General features: G+C 47.8%; 1 protein-coding gene across 4 annotated transcripts in view; it reads left to right on the forward strand.

Moving 5' to 3' along the window:
- LOC147706526 (alpha-2-macroglobulin-like protein 1) overlaps positions 1-25,893 on the forward strand; it is a 360,239-nt gene that overhangs the window by 119,719 nt on the left and 214,627 nt on the right. For all 4 annotated transcript variants that reach the window (XM_086932994.1, XM_086932995.1, XM_086932992.1 and 1 more), the window contains exons 12-16: positions 2,253-2,483; positions 3,208-3,271; positions 3,490-3,635; positions 12,744-12,893; positions 15,685-15,891. In XM_086932994.1, the coding sequence (XP_086789120.1) occupies positions 2,253-2,483; positions 3,208-3,271; positions 3,490-3,635; positions 12,744-12,893; positions 15,685-15,891 (798 nt within the window). The remainder of the gene's footprint in view (positions 1-2,252; positions 2,484-3,207; positions 3,272-3,489; positions 3,636-12,743; positions 12,894-15,684; positions 15,892-25,893) is intronic.

A 25,893-nucleotide genomic window follows, 5' to 3' on the forward strand; every position in this document is an offset into this window, starting at 1 on the left:
ACAAGAAATAATGCACAGTCTTGGCAGAGGTGTCATATCTACTCCCCCAGGATGGGCCAGTGCAGAAGCTTCAAAGGCCTGCCACCTTTGTAATATGACTCTCCTCCTCTGCTGCTAGCAGCAGATGGCAGTCCCTGGCTTACACCTCCACTTTGAGTGGAACAATTAGCAGGAAAGATTCAAAAGAACAGAAGGTGTGCCCACCACTGCCAATCCCACCCCTCAGGTGGGGAAAAACCCAACTTTCAAACCCCTTTATTTTAAAGATGGGGAGACCCCTCCAATCAGTACTAGATTTTTGCCTCCCTCCCAGAGGAGGGTGGCATAATAGAGGGTATTGTCACCACAGATAAGGTGCCCATTGGCCTGGCCTGCTACTGCTCTAAAACTCCTCCTAAATACTACATTTAAGTGGCTCCCCCAAACCTAGAAACTAGATCTGTGACAACCTAAGAAAAAAGTAACCCTGGGAGGAGCAGGCGTAGTGCTTCTACACGAAGTTCAACAGAGTTGGAAAGAAACTCCATGGAACTTCGCTCCGCGCCATCCCCCCTCCCAAAGTAAATAAAAAGGCACTTACTTACCCTGTGGCTGCCTCTTCCACATGCCACTCTCCCACCTCCTCCTTGCTGTCCTTCTTCACTAATAACCCCTACGTTGTACGTCTTGCATGTGTGCATGCGCACTCGCAAGACGAACAATGTAGGGGTTATCAACTTATCAGTGAAGATGGACGGCGAGGAGGAGGTAGAACGGCCATGTCGAGGAGGCGGCAGCCACGGGGCAGGTCAGTGCCTTTCTAATTACTTTTAAATACTTTGGGAGGGTGGAGGGGCTGGCTAACTATGCTCTGTATGGAGTCATAGTTTTGCCTGAACTCCGCTTTTGCAATGGAACGGGGAGTAGGCAAAACTCGCAACCTCCTCTGGCGAAGCGTAATTACCCGCCTGGGCTTAGAAAAAGAAGACGACCCTGCAGAGAAGACAGAGGATGGCCTGTTTCCAGCTTCTGTGATCTTACAACCAGTCTTGCAACCAGCAACATCTGAAATCCCTGGGAGGTCTGCTGCCTTCGAAAAAGACTCCAATCTTCCATGCACAGCGGGCCTGTGCTGAAGAAACCTACTCCAAGTACTCCGGATCCAGGTGGATCTGCGTCTCCTACTCACTCTGCATCTGATGCCCACGACCTGAGTATGAGTGGTTCACCTGTGCAATGAAGTCTCTTGGCGATCCTGACCTCGTATCCAGTGTTGTCTGACCTCTCCTGCCCTCCACAAAGGTGCCTGCATTGTGAATTCAGAGGCTCCTACCAACTGCGACCGGCTCCGGTAAGAAGGCCTATTGAAAAGCATTGGCCTCTGACGTCGAATTGGCACCCTGCACCTGGCCGCCCCTGTGCCACTTGTGCTGCATGTTTGGTGCTGCTTTGTGGCCCCGTGCTTAATCCAACCCCCAAAGCTTGGCCCTTGCAACCAATCTACTTACCTGCAAGCAGTGTGGCTCTAGGCATCCCTGTCTCCATTGGAAAGCATTGGGTTGAACTCCGATTTTGACCTCTGCAACCTGGGACTGTAAGTTTGATACTTACCTGTTTGACCTCAATATATTGTTTTCTCCATAGGATAACATTGGACTGTGTTGAAAAGTTTCGAAGGGTCGATTTTTGGAAGTGAAAATTATTTTTTAATTAAAAACATACTTACCTAATCACAAAGATCGTGGTCTTAAAATGAAATACAAACAAAGTATATTTTTCTAAAATTGATCTGTATCTCCTTCAGTGGTGTGTCCATTATTGATCATTGTTGTGCAATAAATGTCTTACACTCCTCTGCGTTAGGCCTCAGGCTGCTCACCCACACTTCCACTAATAGAGCACTTTGGGTTTCACATTGAGCCCTGTACACTTTTGCGGAACCCCTGGTCTCTGTGCACAGTTTCACCACCTAGTGGACATTGAGTAGCTTGGTGCACTTATAACAGGTATCTATAGGTTTGGCAGAGGACTAAAATATGTGTCAATGCTTTCACAGGTTTAAATTGGAGATGTTGCACATCGGACCAGGCAGGAGAGCCTTTCCCTGCTTTGCAGATGTAGGAAACTGCATCTTCCATTGCATCTGTTGCAAGGCATTGGAAGTCCCAGCAGTGTAATACATAGTGCCGCCCACTGAAGTGCATCACTGGTAGTTCCTACATATTCACAAAGTGCAGAGATGTTAAGTATTTTTCTTCTTCTGTTCTATGTAGGGGAGCTTCAAGCTGGAGCAGCAACCTTGGGAGTATGGAAAAGTGGTGCCCCGCTATCAGGATGCCGACATGTGGCTGAAACCCTTCTACTCTAAGAGTAAGAGCTTCCTGAAGATACACTCTGCACGGGGACAGCTGCCCTGCGGTCACACACAGGACTTGCAAGTGGACTACATCATCCAGCGAAACGAGCTACATGAGCATGCAGAACACATGGACCTGTTCTACCTGGTAATGTCCTGGGAAATATATTTGATGAAATGGGGTTGTATTGAGAGATGAGGCTGACACAGGGAGATTGTTGTTTTATAAACGAATAGGATCCACAAAGCTGAAAATATAAGCTGTAATGCTGGTAGCCCACATAATTCCCTGTCTTTCTGTGAGGTGTGGGAGCTAAAGTCTGATTCTACATCTAGTAACACAGCCAGTGGCACACAGATTACTAGGCTTCACTGTTGCTTCAGTTCTTGTCTTCTCCCAAAGGTCCTTAACCAATGTCATACCCTGACTAGCCACTAAACGACATTGCTATCTTAATTGCTATGTGGTTCATGCAAGATCTAAGCTCAAACTGCTGCTGCATTGTCTCCTCCCTCCATCCAATTCAACTCTCCTAATATCCACTAGATGTCAATTGGCCCCATAATGCAAGGTGCACATGAGGGCTTGTAGTGTATGAGTGTCTGAGATGGTTGCAGGTCTGGTAAGGACCACCTGTTTATCCTTTAAACCTCACAAATGACAGCTTGAATAGTCAGTCATGAGACCTTGTGTGAGTTGGGTAATGGACATACGTGCATGTGTCTGATCATCTGGTGATACTAGGCCACCTCAGTCAAGTGTCTCCAGGGTTCATCTGGGCCTGGAAGCATAGTCCTGGGGTCATCAGTAACCTGTATCATGGCTCTCGCTACCAGAACACCGATGCTGACTGGTTCAATCCCTCCCCCAGGTTTCATCCAAAGGAGGAATCATTCACGAAGGAAATAAGAAGATAGCAGTTGACAAAGAGCATGGTAGGTATTTTTGCCTTTTACTCTGTTCACTGTTGTGAGCTCTACACAGCTCCCTTCCTGCTCTGACTGGACAGCGATAGAAAGCTCCTTATTGAACCGATCTATGCACTTCTCCTCTTTACTTTGTGCATAGTCCATTGTCTCTTATGATTATCCCTTGACTGAAGATGACCATCTAACCACCCCCTTCTCTTTTATCTTCTCACTCCTCATCGCAGTTCTTAAAGGCACCTTCGCCATTGAACTTCCTATAAGCACAGAGTTCGCACCTTTGGCCAAGGTGTTGGTCTTCACCATCTTTGAGGACGGCGAGGTCGCTGCTGCCACAACTAATCTCAACGTAGTGAAGTGCTTCAAGAATGAGGTGAGCACTCCGTGTCTTTCCTACACCACACAATAAATGTTACACAACTTTAAAATGTTGCTAATTTAGTAGATATGTTAACCACACTTTACAAAACCTCGCCAAAAATCATCTTATCGAAACAGAAACTTTGAAAACAATTGAGTTGATGGGTAATGAGAGGAGGTGATCTACACAGTCTACCTTCTTTGTGATGTAACTTATAGCCTTTCCAAAAGGGTGGTGGGGGGAGAGGGGGGAAGGGGTGTTTGTGTGGTCAAAGCACTTGTAGATGCAGTCTCACCCGAGGTCTGTTATTCTTAACTCTATCCTCACTTACATCAGTGTCTAAGATATTTTAGGTCTATCTTTTACAGCACACTTCTCAAAGAGACTCACTATCTTTTAGTATGCATACCATGGGCTTTGGTACCTCCATTGTTTTTAGGTCTCGGCGTCAACCGCCCCGGAGTTCATCTGCTCCGCCATCAAACCCTACTCTCCTGGCAGAGAGCTCCGTTCCTCCCATCAGGCCCTGCTGACCATCCCCCGTTTCCGTAAGAAAAAGGCCGGAGGAACAAAGTTTGCAGTCCTCGCCCCCGCGTTCTGGAACTCCCTCCCGACCGAACTCCGACTGACTTCCTCCTACATAGAGTTCCGGAAGGGTCTTAAAACTCTGCTCTTTGCCCAAGCCTACAAGGTCTGATCCCCTCCGCTCCTGCCATCCCCCTCGTAATCCTAAAGCGCCAAGAAACCGCTTGGTAGTAGTGCGCTATATAAATGTTTTTAAATTCAAATTCAAATTCAACGCGCGGAAGCGCGTCTCCGCCGAGATCTTTTGTCAGCGACTATCATTCCCAGGAGACAGTCCTGGCCACGCGCATCCTTCCAGGCGATTTGTAACTGGAACGCGCGCTGTGGCCAGGCGCTGTCTCCTGGGAAGCACAAGCACCCCACACGCATGCGCATACACACACACAAGCGCCCATGCACGCACGCACATACATACATACATACATACATACAGAGACACCCCCCCTGACACATACACACACGCGCGCACACACACACACACACACGTGCACCGAGGCCCCCCCCTCCCTCCCTCCCTCCCTCCCCCGCCGTCACCGTCGCACGCATACATACACACACGAGCATACACGCACACACACACCCAAGTGCACCAAGCCCCCCCAGCCTTTTTTTGAACTTACCTGGCCAATGTCGGGGACTCTGCTCAGCACGCGGCGCCCAACCTCCTGCTGGCGCGGCCCCGGGGCTCCACACCGCTCACAGGAGCCCCGGGCCGCGAGACGCAACGACTCCGCCTGCCTCCTCTTCCGGTCTGAACGTGGCCCCGCCCCGTCACAGGCGACCGTGCCTGACTTCCGGGGCGGCCGCGGCGGCATTCCGGGGGCATACTCAATTCTATATTTAAAGTGCCTCCTACTGTGTAATGTGGCAGGCGGCCTGAAATTATGTTTTGCGAGACGTTTTTATGATGTAAACTTTTAAAAGATCTCTTTGAAAGAAGAATTTGCAGACTAAACAAAACGACGGCATTGGAGACAAACAGGAAATGTACCCGAATTTTACAAACAAAAGACGAAGTATGGAACGAAATAGTGACAAGGAAATAGAACAGTCTCTCACAAAAGTATGCAGAAAACGGTGAGACCTATTAAATGAGTGCAGAGTGAGTGCAGAGTTGTAATGCAGAGTAGTGAGTGCAGAGTAGTGAGTGCAGAGTGGTGAGTGCAGAGTAGTGAGTGCTGAGTGCAGAGTAGTGAGTGCAGAGTAGTGAGTGCAGAGTAGTGAGTGCAGAGTAGTGAGTGCAGAGTAGTGAGTGCAGAGTGCAGAGTGCTGAGTGCAGAGTGCTGAGTGCAGTGTAGTGAGTGCAGAGTAGTGAGTGCAGAGTAGTGAGTGCAGAGTAGTGAGTGCAGAGTAGTGAGTGCAGAGTGCTGAGTGCAGTGTAGTGAGTGCAGTGTAGTGAGTGCAGAGTAGTGAGTGCAGAGTAGTGAGTGCAGAGTAGTGAGTGCAGAGTAGTGAGTGCAGTGTAGTGAGTGCAGAGTAGTGAGTGCAGAGTAGTGAGTGCAGAGTAGTGAGTGCAGAGTAGTGAGTGCAGTGTAGTGAGTGCAGAGTAGTGAGTGCAGTGTAGTGAGTGCAGAGTAGTGAGTGCAGAGTAGTGAGTGCAGAGTAGTGAGTGCAGAGTAGTGAGTGCAGAGTAGTGAGTGCAGAGTGAGTGCAGAGTGGTAATGCAGAGTGGTAATGCAGAGTAGTGAGTGCAGAGTGGTAATGCAGAGTAGTGAGTGCAGAGTAGTGAGTGCAGAGTAGTGAGTGCAGAGTAGTGAGTGCAGAGTAGTGAGTGCAGAGTGGTAATGCAGCGTAGTGAGTAGTGAGTGCAGAGTAGTGAGTGCAGAGTAGTGAGTGCAGAGTAGTGAGTGCAGAGTAGTGAGTGCAGTGTAGTGAGTGCAGAGTAGTGAGTGCAGAGTAGTGAGTGCAGAGTAGTGAGTGCAGAGTAGTGAGTGCAGAGTAGTGAGTGCAGAGTGAGTGCAGAGTGAGTGCAGTGTGGTAATGCAGAGTAGTGAGTGCAGAGTGGTAATGCAGAGTAGTGAGTGCAGAGTAGTGAGTGCAGAGTAGTGAGTGCAGAGTAGTGAGTGCAGAGTGGTAATGCAGAGTAGTGAGTAGTGAGTGCAGAGTAGTGAGTGCAGAGTAGTGAGTGCAGAGTAGTGAGTGCAGAGTAGTGAGTGCAGTGTAGTGAGTGCTGAGTAGTGAGTGCAGAGTAGTGAGTGCAGTGTAGTGAGTGCAGTGTAGTGAGTGCAGAGTAGTGAGTGCAGAGTAGTGAGTGCAGAGTAGTGAGTGCAGAGTAGTGAGTGCAGAGTAGTGAGTGCAGAGTGCAGAGTAGTGAGTGCAGAGTAGTGAGTGCAGAGTAGTGAGTGCAGAGTAGTGAGTGCAGAGTAGTGAGTGCAGAGTAGTGAGTGCAGAGTGGTAATGCAGAGTAGTAATGCAGAGTAGTGAGTGCAGAGTAGTGAGTGCAGAGTAGTGAGTGCAGAGTGGTAATGCAGAGTAGTGAGTAGTGAGTGCAGAGTAGTGAGTGCAGAGTAGTGAGTGCAGAGTAGTGAGTGCAGAGTAGTGAGTGCAGAGTGCAGAGTGCAGAGTAGTGAGTGCAGAGTAGTGAGTGCAGAGTAGTGAGTGCAGAGTAGTGAGTGCAGAGTAGTGAGTGCAGACTAGTGAGTGCAGAGTAGTGAGTGCAGAGTAGTGAGTGCAGAGTAGTGAGTGCAGTGTAGTGAGTGCAGTGTAGTGAGTGCAGAGTAGTGAGTGCAGAGTAGTGAGTGCAGAGTAGTGAGTGCAGTGTAGTGAGTGCGGTGTAGTGAGTGCAGAGTAGTGAGTGCAGAGTAGTGAGTGCAGAGCAGTGAGTGCAGAGTGCAGAGTAGTGAGTGCAGAAGGCAGAGTAGTGAGTGCAGAGTGCAGAGTAGTGAGTGCAGAGTGCAGAGTAGTGAGTGCAGAGTGCAGAGTAGTGAGTGCAGAGTAGTGAGTGCAGAGTAGTGAGTGCAGAGTAGTGAGTGCAGACTAGTGAGTGCAGAGTAGTGAGTGCAGAGTAGTGAGTGCAGAGTAGTGAGTGCAGAGTGCAGAGTAGTGAGTGCAGAGTAGTGAGTGCAGAGTAGTGAGTGCAGAGTGGTAATGCAGAGTGGTAATGCAGAGTGGTAATGCAGAGTGGTAATGCAGAGTAGTGAGTGCAGAGTAGTGAGTGCAGAGTAGTGAGTGCAGAGTAGTGAGTGCAGAGTAGTAATGCAGAGTAGTGAGTGCAGAGTAGTGAGTGCAGAGTAGTGAGTGCAGAGTAGTGAGTGCAGAGTAGTGAGTGCGCAGAGTAGTGAGTGCTGAGTGCAGAGTAGTGAGTGCTGAGTGCAGAGTAGTGAGTGCTGAGTGCAGAGTAGTGAGTGCTGAGTGCAGAGTAGTGAGTGCTGAGTGCAGAGTAGTGAGTGCAGAGTAGTGAGTGCAGAGTAGTGAGTGCAGAGTAGTGAGTGCAGAGTAGTGAGTGCAGAGTAGTGAGTAGTGAGTGCAGAGTAGTGAGTGCAGAGTAGTGAGTGCAGAGTAGTGAGTGCAGAGTAGTGAGTGCAGAGTAGTGAGTAGTGAGTGCAGAGTAGTGAGTGTAGAGTAGTGAGTGCAGAGTAGTGAGTACAGAGTAGTGAGTGCAGAGTAGTGAGTGCAGAGTAGTGAGTGCAGAGTAGTGAGTGCAGAGTAGTGAGTGCAGAGTAGTGAGTGCAGAGTAGTGAGTGCAGAGTGGTAATGCAGAGTGGTAATGCAGAGTGGTAATGCAGAGTGGTAATGCAGAGTAGTGAGTGCAGAGTGGTAATGCAGAGTAGTGAGTGCAGAGTAGTGAGTGCAGAGTGGTAATGCAGAGTAGTGAGTAGTGAGTGCAGAGTAGTGAGTGCAGAGTAGTGAGTGCAGAGTCGTGAGTGCAGAGTAGTGAGTGCAGAGTAGTGAGTAGTGAGTGCAGAGTAGTGAGTAGTGAGTGCAGAGTAGTGAGTGCAGAGTAGTGAGTGCAGAGTAGTGAGTGCAGAGTAGTGAGTAGTGAGTGTGCAGAGTAGTGAGTGCAGAGAGAGTGTGCAGAGTAGTGAGTGCAGAGTAGTGAGTGCATAGTGAGTGCAGAGTAGTGAGTGCAGAGTAGTGAGTGCAGAGTAGTGAGTGCAGAGTAGTGAGTGCAGAGTAGTGAGTAGTGAGTGCAGAGTAGTGAGTAGTGAGTGCAGAGTAGTGAGTAGTGAGTGCAGAGTAGTGAGTAGTGAGTGCAGAGTAGTGAGTAGTGAGTGTGCAGAGTAGTGAGTGCAGAGTGAGTGTGCAGAGTAGTGAGTGCAGAGTGAGTGTGCAGAGTAGTGAGTGCAGAGTGAGTGTGCAGAGCAGTGAGTGCAGAGTGAGTGTGCAGAGCAGTGAGTGCAGAGTGAGTGTGCAGAGCAGTGAGTGCAGAGTGAGTGTGCAGAGCATTGTGTGCTGTTGAGTGCAGAGTGCTGTGTATTGGCAATGTTAATGACAATGCCATTTATTTTTGATTTAAAGAAAAAAAAATGTCATGAGCAATGCCAATAGCTCTACCTTTAATGATGCCGAGACCATTGCATTGCAAATGCTTGTTTGGATTAGCCTCTATTAGCAATGATTGTCATATCATGTATCGGCTCAGCCAATTGGAGTATGTCTCGTTCACATGATGCTTTGGCTACTTAAATTAATCCTTCCGCTTCCAATAGAATGCTTGCCTTGCAAAGCATTAGGGACTACTTCAACACAGGTGATGTTAAAAGTAGTAATTCCATTATGATACACATGCCATAACAGGTTTCATTATGGTCCAATTCAGGGATACTCCGTTAATCCACATGGACAAGTACGAAGGTGAGTCAGTCCTTCCACTAATTGAACTTATGGCATTCGGATCATGCACAAATATTGTCAGCAAGCAATTAATTCAAGGCCTCAACCTGTTGCCTTAATTAAATATTTTTCCTGTTCCTCTATTTGTGCAAATAGTCATTATTATTGGGGCAATGCTGACTGAGTACTACAATTAGGTTATTTTCTACTTAGTATCAAAAGAAAGACAAATGGAAGCAAAACAAGTTTGTGCCCATCATTGTCAGCCTTTGGCCTAACCGCTTCAAAGTGGAACACAAAGTGGTGCACTCTGAGCTAGAGCACATCGCTTCCCAAACCATCCACTCCCAAGCCTCTTCTTTTGTTTGGTAAATAGGCAAATAGAACAATCACTTGATTCCGGATTTAGACTGGCGGATATCCCTTCCGTCTTATCACAAGTGCATTTAGATGTAGTAGTCTTGTAATTAGGCATGTAGTACACTTGTAATAAGGTGGAAGTGATATCGATCATGTTTGTAATAGAGTCCTGTCCGCCAAACAGTAAATGATGCCCTTAGTTACTCTTCAATTTCAGAAAGCCAGACCTCCACCCACAACACAAGAAAAACCAGTACCTCAACATGGCAAACCTCCACCCACAACACAAGTAAAATCAGCCCAACAAGGCAAACCTGCCCCACAACAGAAGTAAAACCAGCACCACAGCGGGGCAAACTTCCACCCACAACACAAGTAAAACCAGCACCACAACAGGGCAAGCCTCCACCCACAAAACGCATAAAACCAGCACCACAACAGGGTTAACCCAAACCCACAGCACAACTAAAACCAGCACCACAACAAGGCAAATCTCCAACCACAACACAAGTAAAACCAGTACCTCAACAGGGTGGACCTCCACCCACAACAGAATTAAATCAGGCCAACAACAGGGCAAACCTCCACCCACAACACAAGGAAAACCAGCACCACAAGAGGACAAACCTACAACGACAATACAAGTAAAACCAGCACCATAACATGGCAAACCTCCAACCACAAAACACATAAAATCAGCACCACAACAGGGTTAACCCACACCCAAAGCACAGGTAAAACCAGCACCACAACAAGGCAAATCTCCAACCACAACACAAGTAAAACCAGCACCACAACAGGGCGAACCTCTAACCACAACACAAGTAAAACCAGCACCACAACAGCTGGTTGGTTACACAGTCCTCTCTTCCTTTCTTTGCCACATAAAGATGGCATTAAACTGAAGTCTCTGAAGATTCCTGGCTAGCCTGTACCCCTCTCAAATAGCAAGCCCTTGCAGTGCATCCCTTTCTTTGCCTGGCAGTCCATGCAGAGGGAACAGGGGTGTAGTTTGGGTATTGTTGGGGAATTTTTTGCTGTCTGAATTACCCTGGTGAGATCAGAACACCCCATGCCCCCAATGGGGGTCCCCTGCTCATGGCTATGGCAGAGCACCAATTTCTGCATCTTCTCTTGCAGTGTGCTAAGAGACATTTCTATTTTACATGCAAACCAGATACAAGTTGGGATAATGCAAGGCAAACCTTTGTTAACTCCCTTGAAATGGATGAGATATTCTGATTAACTAACACATACCTTGGCACACTGGGTGGGTGGGATCAACTCTCAGTGGTGCATAAGGCTGAAGGACTCAGAGGCCTGAATGGCCCACTTTACCCTAATTGTTATATTTTACTACCCAAACAACAGTAATCGGATGCATTTCTTTTGCATTTCCCTGCTTTCAACAGGCCCCGTGCTGCACCACTACAGGGCAAGCAACATTAGTCGAATCATTAGGGGTTTAAAGAAGATGGCCTACATTATTCCAGTGAAATCTTCTTTTTAAACAACATTCTCAGTCAGGCAAATCTCAAGCAATAATTTCCACAGGCTCTGTGTTCGATATTGCACACCTCATTTGCTCAATCTCGGTTGTGGGAAGTTCTGTGTGCCCAGAATTGCAGTATTGCACTTACCACATGCAATCGTATTTTGGATGATAAGATTTTAAGAGCCTTGTGATAGCTACTGACCATTTCACCAAGAACAGTTATGGTCAATACTAGGCACCCATTAACAAGAATGCCCATTTTCATGTGCCGGCTAACAAGTATTACCAGTATCCGCAAGCACCAAAAGAAAAAGAGGTTGGCAGTTTCAGATCTGGAAGAGATATTGCCAGTTCCCACAGTACCAGGTATCCAGGCATTGCTATTTGGGCATCTCAGTACAAGACATTGGCAGCTTCCAATGGTATCATTAGCTCCCATGTCCATGAATGCACTCTAGCCCCAGCACCATCCCTTCTTTCCTTACAATTCCAGTGAGGCAGTGAAGACTCATCCTATGCCTCATTTGGAGAAGACCTTTGTGCAGGAGTGGTGATCCCTGATCCATGTTTCTGTAGAGCAGCTCTATCAGATGCAAGCACACAGAAGGCAGTTCCTTGCCACCAGAGTGGCAACTGACCACTCACAAACTCCGGCAGTGTTCATGACAATAAGGGAGGTGGAGGACCCTGGCAATAAAGGCACAGCATCCAGACAGCTTTCCAAATCCATGCAGACACTCTAATTTAAAAGGTTGGCTAGGATCAGACACCTGCATAGGTATGGGCAGGGTTCTTTAGGTGAGGTGTTTCAAAACCCATTCCTTTTTGTGGTTTTCACAAATTGCACATGGAGAGGTTATTTGATGACTGTTGAAGGATGATTCTCTTATAGAGGCCTAAGGTATGGGATCTGGACCTGCTGCCTGTCTGGGAGGCTAGTGACAACTGCCTTTTCATGAGTCCTGGCGAACATACATCCACTGTTGACCACATCCTACAGTGTTACTTTCTCAGTTGCCTGTACTTTGCCAGCGCATCACATTGAGAATCGGTCAATTTTAAAAGTTTCCATGGTTGCTTATTGACTTGGCTTCAGACCACAGTAAACAATGAGGACAGCTGATGTTGGCATATCAACGCTTCAGGTTCACCCCCAGTTAAGCAGCCTTTGCTCAATTCTGAAACTGATGCTCTTGTCCTTAGTTGTTAAAGCAGTAGGTGTGTGGCCAAGTCTACGCGTACATATTCTTTGGAGTTTTTGGGATCGGATACGCACAAAGGAGTCCTGGGTTGGTGTCTGGCGCAGGAGAGGCCCAAAGTCTTTCCCTGGCCAACAAGACCTTATAAGGTCAGCCAGGCAGTCAAACCTAGTTTATTTCAGCCTTTGTTGGGGCGCTTGCGTAAAGACATCCTTAGAGGTACCAGGAAAAATGTCTTGCTGGGAGCATAGGACAATTTTAAGGCCAATCATTACCATTCAAAAGCCACAGAAGACTACTGAGACCTGCTTAGAAAGGGTGGGAGGTAGAGGAAAGGGAAATAGGCTCTAAAGTTAGTGGTCAAGGAAGAAACAGTAGGATTGAATTGGGCCTGGATGGTCAATGGAAAAAATGCCCTTTCCATGATGCTCCACCCTTCAATCCCAATGAAAGATCAAGGTATCTCAGCGGTAGTATGAACTTGGTTGATAGTACTACCTTTTTCATTATTTTTGGAAGACCTAAACAGCAGCATTGGGGCATACATATTGAAATAGTTGTTATTATAAATATTATGCTTAAATAACAGTTGGAAAATACGCAGGTTGATCGACCATACTTAAGGGTATTGGGAATCTAATTTGTCATATTTCTATTTTATGCGGAGGCAAAGGGACGCCTCTTGACTTCTGTGTTGGGTTTTTGTAGGTGACCTTGGGATTCTCTCAAGAAGAGGCATTACCTGGGGCTGATATCTCCCTTCACCTGCACTCGGCTGCCGGCTCTCTATGCGCTGTCCGCGCTGTGGATAAGAGCACAGTACTGATGAAACCCAAGGAGGAGCTCACAAGTGAAAAGGTGAGTAATGCTGCTGCTCCAGCCCAACCTGTTGGCACTGTCAACAAAAGATACTGAATTCAGAAAAGAGGCCATGAGCATATTATAGGCATAGGGTTGAAGTCCGCAACAAACACCATGGAATTCCATTCTTCGCAGACCTCCATCCCTCTGAAGGTGTTGGGACACTTGCATTTAGAATGGCTCACACCTGAGGTCATGATTCCTCTACCCAAGAAAGCTATTGCGGAGGATTCCACATCTCAGAGGAACAAAAGGATGCATTCTCACTAGTGTTCAGGCTAGAAGAGAATTCCAGGTCTCTATGTTATATTGTAGTATTGCAGGAAATGGTTTATTTGCCAAATTGACCATCATATATTCCCTAATTTCCACCAGGATAGTTGAATAGCACCAAAAGACAGACCGGATGCTTGCTTCCATAACTCCACCTGTACATCACAGCAGAATTTCCTCTGTTATCAAGTAAGAGTCACTCATTTGGTCTGCGGTCAGTACCTTGAAGGCCTTCCAAGTCTTTGACAGTAGTATGTTCTAAGTGCCAATAAAGGCCTAACTTTTTTGAATATATGATGTCACTCAAAATCGCTCAGGGAAAAGCATTGCTGTTATTCAGTTACCCATCTATAATTTTATACGTTCCCTTAATCTGACATCCTTTTCATCTTTCATCACTCCCATCCCTTCTCCTCTCTTAGCACAGCAGTCTATTAGATAAAAAAAGTCACCATTCAGTTTAGTCAGTTCCATGAGTTCCTTCAGCACTCTGTGCAAAGTGTATATAAAACAAACAAAAATTGGTTATGCAATATGTATTAATATTGATTTTTATTTTTTATTAAGCACAAACAGTGACCCAGAGAGTTATGGTGGAGCTAGCGAGTCACCGATATGCGAAACTAACTCTACAGACTGCTGGTCAAAATGAAAAGTTTGGGCCAAATATTAAACCGTGTCCTAAATTATGCATAACTGCATTGACTCCTTGTGACAAGGGAGTTGCAAACAAAAATCCATCCATCTACTCAGCTGCAACAAATATGCTAGACAAATAAGCAGCTGCAGATTTTGGATTACCTGAAGGTGCACACATCAGAAGTCAGAACTGCAGGAAGTGGGGACCTTGATCATAGAATGCTCTCTGTGCAATGCACATGGATTTAAAACAAAAGATGTTCCATAAAGGGCGGTCAATGAAGATTGGGAGAGTGGACACAGGGTCCCATCATTTAACCAATGTCCAAAACTAACCTGGCTGCAAAACTGTATTGTCTGCAGGATCCTGGTTAGGGATTGAGGCAGGCCAACCTATAGAGACTTGCCATAGTCCAATAAATCCATAAGTTGCACAGTCAACCGTTTCTTTGGGACCCTCAATGCAAGAAGCTGTTGATTGATTCGTTGGAGGCTTTAAAGTCATACTACAGTTGATACAATCTCAACCTCTTTCACCATCGCCTCAGCTGGCAGAGGGAAACGTTTTATAGTAGTCCTCCAATGATTGGACAAAAGGTAGTTTTTACTGTAAACTCCTAGGACCTCTGCATTGCACCGTAACTTCTACTCTTTCAATCATTTGGCTATGTCCATTAAAGAACACCGAAAGCTCTCCTGGACAGTTTCAACTGAGGCCCTGCCCTCAGCTCAAAAGATGAAGCTGGTATTGTCCACCTATGGAAGATCGCAAACTCAAAGAAACTAATGATCATAGTTGAAGGTCTAACAATAATACTCATCCGCAGAGGGCTGATAGAAGGAACTGGTGCTTGTTTTGTATCCTTAGAGTGGGATCTGTGATTCTCCAAGGTGACAGCTTAGGTCCTATCTTTCAAAGCCAGTTTGGAAAAATACCTCCCACTTTCCTGAATCGATAAAAGGGAATGGTTGGGAGAAGGCATACAAATCCAGAAAGATAACCGCATTGTCAGCAAAGCTGGCCTACTTGTGTTTAAGGCTAAATGAAGATAATCAAAGTTGCAAATTTGCTGTTTAGTCTGAATCCGGCCTGCACCTGGTCAAGTATATTACTGTTTTCCAAACAGCCTGGCAACGGACAACATTGCTCTTTGCAACTTGATGATTTCTAAGAGAAACTTATACAAAATACATGGTTCAGACAATGGGCCCAATTCACAAGAGTAATCTGAGACAAAATCAAAACGTTCCTACTTTTGGTATACACAAAAGGCATTTAGTAGTAGTAAAGTTAGGATTCCTAACTTAAATACTACTAAACAGAGACAAAATCCTAACTTTACGACTTTCAGTATTCACAAAAGGCATTTAGTAGCAGTAAAGTTAGGATGTTGTCTCAGATTACTTTTGTGAATCAGGCCTAATATGTACTTTTAAAATAGAAGCATAAAATGGAAAACACTATCTTTAAATGGAGAAACAAATTGACAAAAGTTCGAAGTGATTAACTTTAGTATAATGAACAGAAAATTATTGCTGTTGTATATTGGACACTGAAGTGTACCAGACAATGCATACTGCAGTATTCTAGGCTTTTAATGTTAATTTGGGAGCCTGTAAATTAAAATGATCTTTTAAAGACAAGTGTTGCTGGGGTCTTGTTAATAACCAGCCTTTGATCATATCTCCCTGTACTTGGGACCTCAATAAAGCATTCATCTTTCTATCATTCTGTTCATAATGTCACTATAAGTCCTATAATGAGTCTTGGACCTGTAATTCATGGCCACTCACCTTTTACTGTACAGATTTTCTTCCCAGAAAAACATCTGTTCTATTTTTGTCATAGTGAGTTCCATTATCTCCTCTCCTTTAGGTGTTCAACATGATTCGACCTAGATTTTTTGGGGGTTACCCTTACCAAACAAAGGACCCAATGGAATCGCCCGGCCCAGACTACCCTTTCGTCCCTGGAATTATGCCCCGTCCTGCTGATTTGGGTCAGCAATTATCATCCCGGAGAAGGCGCTCCAGTATGCTATGTAGACGTCAGAGGGACCCTGACGTCTACAGCTTGGTGCAGGTAAGTTGAGCGTGCACTGTGTAACTTCACACTTTCACTTATGTCAAAGCCCTCACTGGGTGAAAGGAGCAACTTGTACTATAACAAACACTGCCACCCACAAATGGAGTCTTGAAGCCTTCACTGAGCCCTAGGAGCAGCTTGTACACTGACACACACTGCCACCCACAAATGGAGTCTTACAGCCCTCACTGAGCCTGGGAGGAGCATGTACACTAACAAACCCCGCCACCCATAGAATTGAGTCTTACAGCCCTCACTGAGCCCTGGGAGCAGCTTGTACACTAACAAACCCCGCCACCCATAAAATGGAGTCTTACAGCCCTCACTGAGCCCTAGGAGCAGCTTGTAAACTAACAAACCCCGCCACCCACAAATGGAGTCTTACAGCCCTCACTGAGCCCTAGGAGCAGCTTGTAGACTAACAAACACTGCCACCCACAAATGGAGTCTCATAGCCCTCACTGAGCCCTGGGAGCAGCTTGTAAACTAACAAACACTGCCACCCACAAATGGAGTCTTACAGCCCTCACTGAGCCCTGGGAGCAGCTTGTAAACTAACAAACCCTGCCACCCACAAATGGAGTCTCATAGCCCTCACTGAGCCCTGGGAGCAGCTTGTAAACTAACAAACCCTGCCACACACAAATGGAGTCTTACAGCCCTCACTGAGCCCTGGGAGCAGCTTGTACACTTTTATTTATTATTTATTTATTACATGTATAGGGCGCACAGCTACCCAACAAAGGGTTTCCCGGCGCAACAGATCCAATAATAGTGGGCTATAGCCTGCTAGATGTCGAATAGCCAGGTCATTAAGGCTTTCCTAAACTTGACATAGCTCAGCTCCGATCGTAATGTCAGCGGCATTGAATTCCAAAGTGATGGTCCAAAGAATGAAAAGGACCTGCCACCCATGCGTGACAATCTAAACTTTGGAATTTCGAAAAGATTAGCCATAGAGGACCGAAGAGATCTGGTGGGACGATAGGGGCGCACTAGGTTTTGCAGGTATTTGGGGGCGTTATTGGTGAAAATTCGGTGCATGAAGCATAGAGATTTAAATTTAACTCGGTTCTCGACCTTTAACCAGTGGAGCTTTCTTATGTATTTTGTAGTGGGCTCCGCAAAGGGAATTTTGCATAATAATCTTGCTGCTGCGTTCTGAATTGTCTGTAATCTACGGACTGTGATCTTATTTGCCCCCAGATACAGAACGTTTCCGTAGTCAAGCCTTGATGTTACTAGAGCATTGACAACAGTCTTTTTGGTGTTTTCAGGTAGCATCCAGCAGATCTTCTTTAGCCATTTAAGTATGGTGAAACAGGTAGCCGAAGTTTTCACCGCTTGTGTAAATTGAGCGAGTCATCAATGATGACGCCCAAATTGCGAGCATGTGAAACAGGGGTGGGGGGGGTACCCATTTCAGATGATCAATGTTGAGGGCCCCATAGCCCTTTGTTCTTTCCCAGCAAAATTAGCTCCGTTTTACCGCTGTTCAATTAAAAAAACAATTTGTTCATCCATTCTGAGATTTTACTGAGTCCGAGATGTAGCGAGGAAGAAGTGTTCGGGTCAGCTGATGTAAGAGAGAAAAGCAGCTGGGAGTCGTCTGCATACCAAAACATAAGCAGTCCTGTTTCCTCCACTATTTTTGCTAAGGGGCTCATGTATACATTAAAGAGTAACGGACTAAGAATTGATCCCTGTGGTACTCCATGTTCGAATGACATGATATCAGAACAGGCGGTTTGTGAAAAAATTTGAAATGTGCGGTCTTTCAGTAATGATTTTATCCATTCGAGAGCCGTGCCCCTGATGCCTATGGAATGGAGTGTCTGGGCGAGGACCACGTGCGACACGGTGTCGAACGCCGCGCTGAGGTCAAGCAGCACAAGTGCTACTGTTTCGCCCTGATCAACCAAACGGCGGATGTTTTCGGTGACGCCCAACAGGGTGGTCTCGGTGGAGAATCCTGAACGGAATCCCGACTGATGGGAAGGTAGTAGGTCGTGAGTGGTGATAAAATCAGTGAGGCAACGGTGGACGTGCTTTTCTAATATTTTGGCAAAGATGGGCAGCAATGAAATAGGGCGAAAATTGGATGGCAGATTAGGGTCAGCTCCGGCTTTCTTTAAAAGAGGATGGATCATAGCGTGTTTCCATTCACTGGGTACAGTTGCTTCAGTCAGTGATGAGTTCAAAAGATCAGTGATGGTTTCAAAAACCCTGCCACCCATAAATGGAGTCTCACATCCCTTATTGAGCCCTGGGAGCAGCTTGTACACTAACAAACACTGCCACCCACAAATGGAGTCTTACAGCCCTCACTGAGCCTGGAAGCAGTCTGTACATAATTTTATCACCCCTGAGTGCAGAGAGCAGCCAGCGCATCATATCACAATCTTATCTTAAGAGTGCGAATGCGCACAGTGAGTGTTGGGAGTAGTGAGTGCGCCACTTCACATTCTCACCCACAGAAAGAGTGTAAATGTCCTCACTGAATGCAGAGGGCAGACCAGTGCTTACTTTGTAAATCAATAAGTGCCAGGGCCCAAGGCATTGCTCAGGGGGCCGTGCAGCTTACACTACCAACTATAACGGCCGTCCTAAAGCTTCCTACTAAACATCACACTCCTATTAATGTGACAGTTTGGACAATTTCAGGCCACCCAAAGCGGTAAGAGTGGCCTGAACGCTATAGAATAGTTTTTTAAATATGTATTTATTTCTTAAACTGATGTAGTCTGTACAACAATAGACAGATAGCACCACCAAGCTATCATAAGTAAGTGTGAGTGCCCAGCACCTGCAAATACCGGCACAAATGAAGCATTGGAGAAGGCTGAACACTTCCTCCAACTGCTACCCCAGAGGGAGTGTTAAAGTCCACACTGAGTGTAGAGAGCAGTCTGTACATCATATCTCGTTTTCAACTTTCGAGGGCCCCCACAGACAACAAAAGCCTCAGTGAGTTGAGGGAGTGCGTTGTGCTTCACCTCACATTCTCAGAGGAAGACTAAAAGTCCTAATTTAATGCAGGGGGCAGTCTGAAAATGTTCTCACTGTTACCTTCTGATGGAGCGTTAGAGCCCCCACTGATATCAGGGTGTAAATCTCTTCACACACTCAACTCTCACTGAATGCAGGGAACAATCTCTGGATCTCCTCCCTTAGTTTCCTCTCACTACATGCAGGGAGCATGCTGCCCATCTCATTACAGTCAACTTTTGCTGAAAGCAGGGATCAATCTCTATATCCCTTTGCTTAGTTAACTCTCACTGAATGCAGGGAGCAAGATGTACATCTCCTCACGCAGTCAACTCTCATTGAATATAGGAAGCAATCTCAGAATTTCCTCACTTAGTCAACTCTCACTGAATGCAGGGATCAATCTCTGCATCTCCTTGGACACTCAACTCTCACTGAATGCAGGGAGCCAGCTGTACATCTCCTCACACAGACAGCTCTCATTGAATATGGGGATCAATCTCTGCATCTCCTCATTTAGTCAACTCTCACTGAATGCAAGGAGCAATCTCTGCATCTCCTCAGACACTGCACTCACGCTGAATACAGGGAGATGTATGTGCATCTCACACAGTCCAGTCTCACTGAATGCAGGGTCTGTAATCTCCTCGCACAGTGAACTTTCATTGAATGCTGAGAGCAGTCTGTAATCTCCTCGCAAAGTCAACTCCTATTGAATGCAGGGAGCAATCTCTGCATCTCTTCGCATATTCACCCCCAATTTAGTGCACGGGACAGTCTGTACATTTCTTCATTCACTCAGAGGGAATGTTTCTGCTCTTGCTGAGTGGAGGGAGCCCTCTGTACATCAATTCACACTCACCTACAGAGGTAGAGCTGTCACTAAGTTTTGGAATACCCTATATGGCACCTCACACTGTCACCCCTCAATGAGTGCCGGGTGCAGTGTGCATCACTTCACAGGCACAACCAGAGTGCTACAGCCCTCTCTAAGTGCAGAAATCCATCTGTACATCACTTCACACTCACTAACCGTGTTAGACCCTTCATAAAGTATATCACTTTACACATTTACTAAAAGTGTGTCAGGATCCTCATTGGTTGCAGGGAGCCATCTCTACATCACTTTACACTCACTAACACTGTTCTCACTCCGAGTGTCTGAGCCATCATTTAATGTGGGGACAGTATGTGGAAGAGTATGGTCGCTTCATACTGTCACTGACAGAGTTACATGCAGAGAGTCAGTCATAACAGTCCGTACTGACCCATGCCCAATTAAAGGGTCTCTGGCAAGAGACTATACCTCTGCCTGATTGAGAAGAATGGAATGATACGGTCACAAGAACAACTTGTTTGTAGCATGTGTCGCTGTAAATACACATGCTCTGTATACTCTTGCCATCTAGTGTTGGGCACAGACATTTGCAAGTTGTTTTCTTTGAAGAAATCTTTCTAGTAACGAGGTACAGTGGCTCCTCCCTTTGTCTGCAATGAACATGGGTATCGACTTCCTTTTAGATCATTTTTTTCCACCATCAGGTTCGGACGTATGCTGACAGATCTCAGTGTTTGGCAACTTGCAGCTCTTTCATTTGACCAACAGTTGTTCTATATTCTAGTGTTAAAGAAACTCATCTCAACAGTGGATCTTTGGCTCCACTTAGCTTTCAATACGTTGTTCCAGAGCCAATGGCCTTCCAAGGACGCCTCACCGCCAAGGACGTAGACCCCTTCCCAAGACTCCGTTCATCTCATCTGGAAGACTTTGTCTTCAAGAATGCATGCACAATAAAGAAAGGACCCCTTTCCAGTACTGTCCGCAGTGCTACTTGAAATTTCTGTGGACCGACCAGGAACTGTGTAATCTCTGCCACTCCCTCGACCACGACAACGCGATATGTAATGCTTGCCTCACCTTCCAGTGACAGAAGACTCTTCAGTGCTGACTCAAGCGGACATGTGCACCCCAAAGGATGCAGAGGCAGGCGTCCAATGACATGCCCGACAGCTTTGTGGAAGGCAGTGTTGAAGCAGAGTAACACGGCCCTTCGTAGGCTCAGCCCCTCTAGTCATCACCCAGTCTTCTCCACTGACTCTGGTGCCTCACAGCCACAGACGAAAACTTGTCCTGTGAGTATGACATACATATCAGTCCAGCTCTATGGCTCCAGAGTTGAGGCACAGCACTGCTCCCAAGGGGGTCAGGTGTCTAGTCTGTTGCATACAAAAAGCCAGAGGGCTACCACCACCTTCGGGCTGTGGTTGTTACTGGCTGAAGTCTCAGAGCTGACAATGACCCCTCCTCTAGGTATAAAGCCAGCTTCTTGTCAAGGCTGAAGATACTCCACTAGTCTGGGGACGTTTTGAATGAAGGCCTCTCTGCCTCCATTGACAGCCAGACTTACGGCAGTGCCAAACCCAGTCTCAAACTTCTTTGGCCCCCAAAGCACACTTTGCAGCTGCAAGGGGAGTTGGATACATACCACAAATGTATACTGATTCACTTAGAGACTGGCAAAATCAACACTAAGCTGCCCCCAAACCACCAGAGACTTAGCCACAAAAGGGGACATCACTTCTACAATACAATCGTCCCACTCTTACAAGGAGGGAAGTTGACACCTGCAATGCACCTTTTGACCTGATGCCCACTGACGACTCGTCAGTTGGACAACTATAATTTTGATACTCCAGGGGTGATAGAGACCTAGACCCTACCCAGCTAGTCATCCCTCCCCCAGATGATACCACAGTGTATCATAACATTATACAAAGGGCATCCAAATACAATAAGAGGGACATGCTTGTCCTCCAGGGGGAAGAGGACTTCCCCCTGAGAACTCTCACTAAGACCTTGTGCACAGTACAGTTCCTCCCTATGCTCAAAGCCACCACAGACATACCTACGTGCCAACAATTTGTCAAACTATTCTACTTATCATCAAGACTGTGATATATGGACTTTTCTACGTGTGGATAATAAACTTTTGACTGCATGCCTTGCAGTTTGAACTTATAAGGCGCGCAGTGCGTTTTAGCCCTTTCCTTATTGCCCATTCCAATATTTTTCATGGAAGGTAGCCTTCCTAGGTGTGATAACTTATTTGCAACACAGTAGTGAGCTGCAAGTCCTTACCATACAAGACGCCTTCATCCAAGTCCAAAAGGACAGAGTAGTGCTCAGGACAAACCTTAACTTCCTTCCTAGGGTGGTGTCCCCTTTCCACTTTAACCAGACCATAGAGCTAGCAGTGTCCTGAGTTTCTTGTATGGCCCATTGTCGTTTTCCCTATCTTAGCCTAATAGTGCACTTTGTAGGTCACTTTTGTTTCATTCATGTTATTAAATACCATGCTTGCTTTTGTGCCAAACTGTATTCTCACACAGAACCAGCTGTTGCGATGCCAGTGGTACCAATACCATGCAACCACTAACCTCGGAAGGTCATCAGCAGGAACGATGATCCGCAGAAAGCCCTCCTTCTTCCCCTGAACGCACCCACACACAGTGATGTAAACACGGCTTTGCGTCAATGCACCCCGGGGAAAAGAGTAGTGGATAAAATAGGAAACACTTCTATGTAGACAGCTCCTGTAGTCCTGCTTCTGTTTCATCAGATACAGACGTTCATCACAGAGGTGTAGGAGTCTTCTACAAGGGGGGACTGCATATAAGGATGAGACAAGGTACCAGAGGTTAGGCGACAGCAGAGAGAAACCTTTCACACATCACGTAAGGCAGAATATTGTCACAAGTATAACATAGTATTTTTTTCTGTTGAAAGCAGAGGAGAATTCAACACCAAATATAAAAGGATAGAGTCAGAAACCTCCTCCTGCTTTCCCTGAAGGTCATCAAGGAAGTACTGTATGCAAATGGTGTAGAAACCAGTAACCAATGAAACCACAATACCAAAATCAGCAAGGTTGTTGTCCAAAACAGAAACGCTCCTGTGCTATAAAGTATAACCAAATCAGCAAGGGTATGCTCCAAAACTAAAGCGCTCCTGCGGTTATAAGTATAACCAAAATCAGCAAGGGTATGCTCCCAAACTGTTATGAAAATGTGGAGAACAAGTAGAGGCGCTCCTGCGCTGTTCTTCCTAATTCTAAACCCAATTACCTGAAGAGGACGTTCACCCGGGCTCCAGCTCAGGGACCGGGAAACCTGCAGCTCCCTGCAGTACTCGAAAGGCTCCGGTTTCCTCTCAGCCCGTGGAAGGGCTGAAACGCCGCAATGATAGGCTGCCCCGGGACACCAAAGGTGGCCACCTTCGAGGGCGGCCACCCTTAGTGCCATAGGATGGCACAGACCCTGAGCGGTCTAGTGGTTGGGGGGACCAGTGGTCCCCCTGTGATGTCCCTTCCGGTCATGGGGGGGAGGGGTTTCAGGGCTATATAGTCCTGGGGGCGAGGGTCAAGCGCCCTCTTTGTCCCTGGCTGCTGTTCGCGTGACCCTCGCCCTCCCCTGACCTCGAGCGGGTGCTGCCCATTGCTGTTTTTTTTGTTTTTTTTTTTTCCGCATGAGGTGAGAAGGGACTTTGGGCGTTCGTGGCAGGGTTAAAGGTGGTTGTTTTCGAAGTGGAGTGCGCGGGGGTCCGTTCTGCGGGGCCGGTGGGTGGGGGGCTCACATGTGTCGTGTGTCGCCCTGCTGCGCTGCGTAGCTGCTCTTGTTGGGGGGGGGGGAGGGATTGGTGTGCTGATGGGGATGCGAGGTAGGCTGCTGCTGCAGCGGTCATTTTGTTCTTCGTGTGGGGGAAGGGGCCGGGGATTCCTGGGGGCCTTGTGAGTTGGCGGGCGGGCGGGAGCCCCCCCCTCGCCCATGGTTCCGTTACGTTCTCCCCCCCTCTCGTGTGCGACCGTTATTTCGCACCCAGCATCACTTTTACATCAAGCATTAACTCTGGGGCAGTTTTGGGTCGGCAACGAGCCTCCGCGATCTTTCTCCTACCTTCCGTGCTGCTGTCTTGCACGCGCCGGCCCTGGGCCTCCTCTTCTTCCTGGGGCGGGCGGCGGGTCACGGGGGTGGCTGGGCTCGGCCCCCTTGCTAATCCCTCTGCTCCCGTGTCGGGAGGGAGGGGGCGGCGTCTGCAGTCGGGGCCCAAAGAGTTTCTTTCCTCCTGCCTTGTGCTCGCTCTTTGCTCCGCGGCCTCGCTGGTCCCTATCCTCGTGGTTGGGGCCCACGCTGGATTTATTTTTTTTAATTATTTTTTTAGGCTAATTATTTGCCGAAGGCCAGTCTTTGCTTCGCGCGTGCTCACCCCCTCCCCCCCGTGCGTGCTCACCCCCTCCCCCCCGTGCGTGCTCACCCCATCCCCCCACGTGCGTGCTCACCCCCCCCACGTTACCAGCGCGGAAGGGAATGGGGATTCTTAGCTGTCGCGATCCTGGTGGTCAGGTGGGTTCCCTTTAGCAATTTTGCTGTTATGCAATTAAGTAGAGCGATGTCGACATGCAGGCGTCGGTGCGCTTATGAACTATACGTGTTACGCTTGGATAACTTGTCCACTTGTGGGACACCCCCGCGCCGCATGGCCACCAGCTGCTGCGTGTGCCCCAGCGCCTTGCCCTCTGCCTCGCTGCCGGTTGTCTCGGCTGTTGTTTGTTTTGGTTTTTGCCTTGCTTTTGTTCGCCATTTGTGCCTGTTTTCCTGTTATATTTTCTGCCCGTGTTAGCGTTGTGTTGTTCATTTGTGCCTGTATTTTAATCTTTTTTTTGCCCGTGTTAGCGTTTTCCTTCCTGTTTGCCCGCCTACCTCGCCGCCCTCCGCCTTCCCTCCCCGCTCCCCGCTCCCGCCACCACCGCTGACCCCGCCCCTTTTTTCCTTCTGTTCCCACCCCGCTCCCGCCTCCCAGCTGCTCCGCCCACCCGCGCACTTGGCCTTATATGGCGACCGTGCGACGCAGGTGAGTGTGATCCACTTGTGGGACACCCCTGCGCCGCACGGCCACCAGCTGCTGCGTGTGTCCCAGCGCCTTGCCCTCTGCCTCGCTGCCGGTTGTCTCGGCTGTTGTTTGTTTTGGTTTTTGCCTTGTTTTTGTTCGCCATTTGTGCCTGTTTTTCTGTTATATTTTCTGCCCGTGTTAGCGTTGTGTTGTTCATTTGTGCCTGTATTTTAATCTTTTTTTGCCCGTGTTAGCGTTTTCCTTCCTGTTTGCCCGCCTACCTCGCCGCCCTCCGCCTTCCCTCCCCGCTCCCCGCTCCCGCCACCACCGCTGACCCCGCCCCTCTTTTCCTTCTGTTCCCACCCCGCTCCCGCCTCCCAGCTGCTCCGCCCACCCGCGCACTTGGCCTTATATGGCGACCGTGCGACGCAGGTGAGTGTGATCCACTTGTGGGACACCCCCGTGCCGCACGGCCACCAGCTGCTGCGTGTGCCCCAGCGCCTTGCCCTCTGCCTCGCTGCCGGTTGTCTCGGCTGTTGTTTGTTTTGGTTTTTGCCTTGTTTTTGTTCGCCATTTGTGCCTGTTTTTCCGTTATATTTTCTGCCCGTGTTAGCGTTGTGTTGTTCATTTGTGCCTGTATTTTAATCTTTTTTTTGCCCGTGTTAGCGTTTTCCTTCCTGTTTGCCCGCCTACCTCGCCGCCCTCCGCCTTCCCTCCCCGCTCCCGCCACCACCGCTGACCCCGCCCCTTTTTTCCTTCTGTTCCCACCCCGCTCCCGCCTCCCAGCTGCTCCGCCCACCCGCGCACTTGGCCTTATATGGCGACCGTGCGACGCAGGTGAGTGTGATCCACTTGTGGGACACCCCCGCGCCGCACGGCCACCAGCTGCTGCGTGTGCCCCAGCGCCTTGCCCTCTGCCTCGCTGCCGGTTGTCTCGGCTGTTGTTTGTTTTGGTTTTTGCCTTGTTTTTGTTCGCCATTTGTGCCTGTTTTTCTGTTATATTTTCTGCCCGTGTTAGCGTTGTGTTGTTCATTTGTGCCTGTATTTTAATCTTTTTTTTGCCCGTGTTAGCGTTTTCCTTCCTGTTTGCCCGCCTACCTCGCCGCCCTCCGCCTTCCCTCCCC

This window comes from Lissotriton vulgaris, chromosome 7, assembly GCF_964263255.1.
Source record: "Lissotriton vulgaris chromosome 7, aLisVul1.2, whole genome shotgun sequence".
Taxonomy (NCBI): domain Eukaryota; kingdom Metazoa; phylum Chordata; class Amphibia; order Caudata; family Salamandridae; genus Lissotriton; species Lissotriton vulgaris.